General features: G+C 45.6%; 1 protein-coding gene across 6 annotated transcripts in view; it reads left to right on the top strand.

Annotated features, from left to right (window-relative positions):
• Positions 1-1165: 1165 nt before the first annotated feature.
• Positions 1166-4193, top strand: part of GOLGA3 (golgin A3) — a 26093-nt gene continuing 23065 nt past the window's right edge. For all 6 annotated transcript variants that reach the window (XR_004161555.1, XR_004161554.1, XM_010719995.3 and 3 more), the window contains exon 1: positions 1166-1543. Coding sequence is in view for 4 of the 6 variants with exons in the window: in XM_010719995.3 (XP_010718297.1) it covers positions 1411-1543 (133 nt within the window). In the remaining 2 variants the exon portion in view is untranslated. The remainder of the gene's footprint in view (positions 1544-4193) is intronic.

Here is a 4193-nt window from a genome sequence, read left to right as displayed (position 1 = left end):
CGGAAGGGCTTGGAAGCCGTCGGCCTTTCGGCGTTTGGGGTTGGGTCGCACAGGAGAGCCCGGCTGCGGGGAGCTGCCCCGCTGTCTGTGCGTCGCGTGCCCGGGGCCGGGCGCTCCGCTCACCGCCCGCGCGGCCTCAGCGAGAGCCGTCCTGCCTTTGTCTGCGGCTCCTCAGCCCGCACGGCAGCTGTTCGCCTGACGGCTGCCGTGAGCTTCTGACGCGGAGCGCCTTCCGAGGCCGTGAGCTCGTTGCCTTCCTCTCCCGTGGAGATGTCGGTTCTGTGCCCGCAGCTCCTGCTGCTCCCTGAGGGCTCCCTGCTGTGGTGCTTACGCGGCCTCACTCTGGAGATGGGGACGCGGCGTTGCTTACGGCGTGTGTGTAGAAACGCACCGAACGTAGGCCTGGCCTGAAATCCCTTCCGCCACACAGAATCGCGGGTTCTGCTGTTTTGGTAATTGCAACGCGAGTTCAGCTGTCAGTGCCTGTTTGAACATTTTGACAGCCGCAGTGAGTGCTTGCAATGGCTTTTGTCAGATGGCGTCAGTAGTCCGGGTTTGTGTACAGGTAGGAGCTGAGTGCAGGTTATGGGATTTGCATTCTGTGTTTGGGAATCCCCTCCTGACTCCCCAAGGCACTGGGCAATCCCTTCCCTGCTGCTGTGCTGACTTTGGCCAGGCAGTGCACCGTGTGTGTGCCGCTCGCTCTGCGGGCAAGTAAACAGCAGTGATGTCATTTGTATAAAATAGCCCTGGTTCCCTCTTGTGTTGTGAGCAAAGGATTTGAACCAGGATGGCAGTAGGTCCTTGGAATGAAATATGTTATGAAAGTCTAGACTGTGACTCACAAAGCAGAATGCAGCTCTGAGTGCTGTCTGGCTTGTGAAAGCCGACGTGAAAGAGAAGTTTCTGTTAAAAAGGACAGTGATCTTAAATCGGTCTTCTTGCTGAATGGTATCTCATTGCCTTATTACACTGATCTATTAATGCAACTGAAAAATAGAAGGTGACAAAAATGGTGTTAAGTAGATCATTTCGTATTCAGAGAAGTTGGATAGCTGGTGGTATTGCATTGTCGCTGTTACTGTCCTACTGTCCCATCTGCTGGTTCTGTTTGTTGAAGTTGGTGGGCTGGTGGGCAATCTGTGAGTGCTGCTTGCTTTTTAACTGCTGTTTTCGAACTGTGCTTGTTTGTAGAGAATGCAGATCCTTGCTGATTACAGCTTTCGCTGTAAGCTGTTTTCATGATCTGGAATCATCAGCTGCCTGCTGCTCACCAAGAGCTGAAAGCTCAGAACCGTGCCCCTGCATAACGCCTTGATGCGGTTGCTGATGGAGAGAAACTGGACTCGGTAGTTTGCTTGGCAGCACATTTAGAAGAAATACTTTCCTGTGATCTGGATTGTTTTTACCATGGAATCCTCGTCCATGCAGCAGGATGTTCTGTTGGACAACAGGAGCAGCAGTGGGGCTCCTGGCACCTCTCAAGAACATGGGGATTATAACGCCAAGTCAGCTTTGTGTGTTACAGGAGATGAAGTTAACAGTAAGTTATTTCATATGAACTGCATCATTTCCAAGTCTCACAAGGCTTCCCTGCTACTTTTATTTGGGTGGTGCTGAAGGACATTTTTGTCCTTGAGGTCAGAAATTTTGTGTACAGCACTACGTAGAAAGTTTAGTGAAGGCCATGACTCTGCACATGAGAAAACTCTTCTGTTTTAAAATTAATTCTTTCAAAACAAACCTGCGCTACCCAATACTATCAGCCACCAACTGAGCACGTGCTGCTCACAGTGTTACTCTGTCTTCTGAAATCATTTCCAACCATGTATGCGTGAAGCTCTTCAGAACTGCCAGTTCTAACAGGTCAGAAATGGAGTATTTGATTCTAGTATTTAAAGTTCTAAGTTAAAACATATTCAGAAAGTCTCTCTAAACTTGCAGTGTAGAAGAGAAATGCTGGCATGTACTCCCCAGATTATCTCACCCAAATTATCTCAAAATAATGTAGGCAGGCACTGTAGTAAAATAGTCATGCAGCTGCTCAGAAGAAACATAAAAGTGTACAGATCTGAGTAGATTACGAAGTCATGGAAGAACTGAGGTTGGAAGGGAGCTCTGTGGGTCATCTGTGGTCTTATGCACAGAGCATTGCAGTCACAGTGCTCAGGGCTGCCCAGGCCCTCATCATGCTGGGTTTTAGAAAATCTCCAAATCAACAGCTTTTCTGCCCGTGCTGTCACTGAACTGCTTTCGTTGTGAAAACCTTCTGTGTTGATGTTCCCATGTTTCCACTACAGATAACGAGGGACAAGTTGATATGAAAGGGGTCTGTGTGTTGCAGCTGCAGCGTACACTGAAGGAGGAGGATACAGAGTGCTTATGTTAAAGGAACTTTCTGTTGATACAGAGGGGATCATGTGACAGAGCTGTTAGTCTTCGGTTCTCCTGTAGAATCACAGACCTGTTGCATTGTCACGGGCAGGAAAGTGGAGTCCTAAGACTATGTGCACTTATCATTCTGCCCTTTGTCAGAGTGGCAGTGTAGCTGCGTGCTGATTCATTCATCTTTTATGAAGCCAGAGATCACACTTTCCTGTCTTGGATATCATCCAGACTGTCGAATTGTGGCTTGTAAATAGGTAATGTGTGACTCCAATGTTTTCAGTTAAATTCCATCTCTTCCCACACTTTTCTGACCACGATTGTATTGACACCATTGCCATTAAATTACTTTAGTTCCAGACATAATATAGATGCTGGCCTCAGGAAGTTGCCAGGAAACCATTCTTCCAGAATTTTGCTCCAGTATCTCTTTTTTTTTTTAATCCATGTGTACCACTCACAGTTGTGAAAGAAAAAAATATTAATAGAGTATAGGCTCAGTGCAGTCATAGCTGCAGTTTCAGAATTGTAGGCAGAAACTATTTCTGCACGTGCAAGGTGTTGTTATTCATAGCACTCGCTCTCTTTAAAATTTCCTTTTTACATTCCTTAGCTGCAGTTTTAAAATGTCTTCATCCATACCTCATGTTGGTTAGTCATTTATAAAGCAGTTCCATCCTCTTTGCTCCTTTGCAACCCGGTTGTACACATCCCTTCTGTCTGGTGAGCTGCATCAGAGAACTGATTTGGGCTCAGAAGGGCTGCACATGTTCCCTGTATGACAAAGGTGATACTCAGAGCATTTCAATTCAAAGCATAGGGAGCTGATACGCTCAGGCCACCTGCCATGAAAAGCTGTAGATTTTCTATGCACGCTGTTTCCTTGGTCAGAGCCCTGCAAACATCCCTGCTGGGGTGGGTGGGTGTCTCACAGACACAGCAACAGATGAACAGCAATGGAAAAAGCCCTGCTTTCTTTCCTACCTCTCTTATGGCTGGTCGTACCTCAGGTGTGCTTTCATGTTCACCACAGACATGCACAGCTTTATCTTTTTAATTGTTTTGCTTTCAGGATATTGCAGGGATTCATCATGTGAGGGTAACTGGTCAACAGCAATATGGTGAAGGACTGATGTCTAAGTCAGTAACTGAAGTATTTAATCGTGTCACCAACTTCCTGTATATGGGTCTTAGAAACACTTCAGTTCTGAGAGGATCTTTTTTCTAATTGAATGTTTCTCATTCTCTTATTTTTCCCACATCAAACTTTTTAAAAAGAAAATGCAAGAAACTGTGTTTTCAAGTCTGCAGCTCGAGGGAGGGGAAGTGGAAGACTTGATCTTTCTACTTGCACATACCTGGTGGTCACACATGCTAAATATTGTCAGACATATTTATGGAAAGCAACAGTGGCTTCTTCCACATTATTCTCATGAGTTCTGGTTATCCCAGTGATACACAGTGTGTGAGCAGAAAGATGGGCTGCTTCACTTCTCTGCTTTGACAAGGTTTTTTGCAGAGGTTTAATGTTGCACATTTGAAGTTAGATGTATAATTCTGCTGCAGCAACAGTTCCCTACATGGAAGTAACCCCTGATAGAGCAAAGTAAAAACGTGTGAGAAACACAAACCTACAAAGTACTGGGCTGGCATTAAAGAAGTATCTTCATGATGGGAAAGGAAATGAGACAGAATTGGTACCAAAGTGGTTCTTGAATTGCCTTCTAATTGCTAGATTTATTACTTTGATTCACATAAGGATTGCTATCATACTTTTGGTGGAAGATAAACTATGTGAAAATTGTAAG

The sequence above is a fragment of the Meleagris gallopavo genome, chromosome 17 (genome assembly GCF_000146605.3).
Source record: "Meleagris gallopavo isolate NT-WF06-2002-E0010 breed Aviagen turkey brand Nicholas breeding stock chromosome 17, Turkey_5.1, whole genome shotgun sequence".
Classification (NCBI taxonomy): Eukaryota; Metazoa; Chordata; class Aves; order Galliformes; family Phasianidae; genus Meleagris; species Meleagris gallopavo.
The sequence above is the reverse complement of the archived record's forward strand: the minus strand, read 5'-3'. Positions and strand labels throughout refer to the sequence as shown.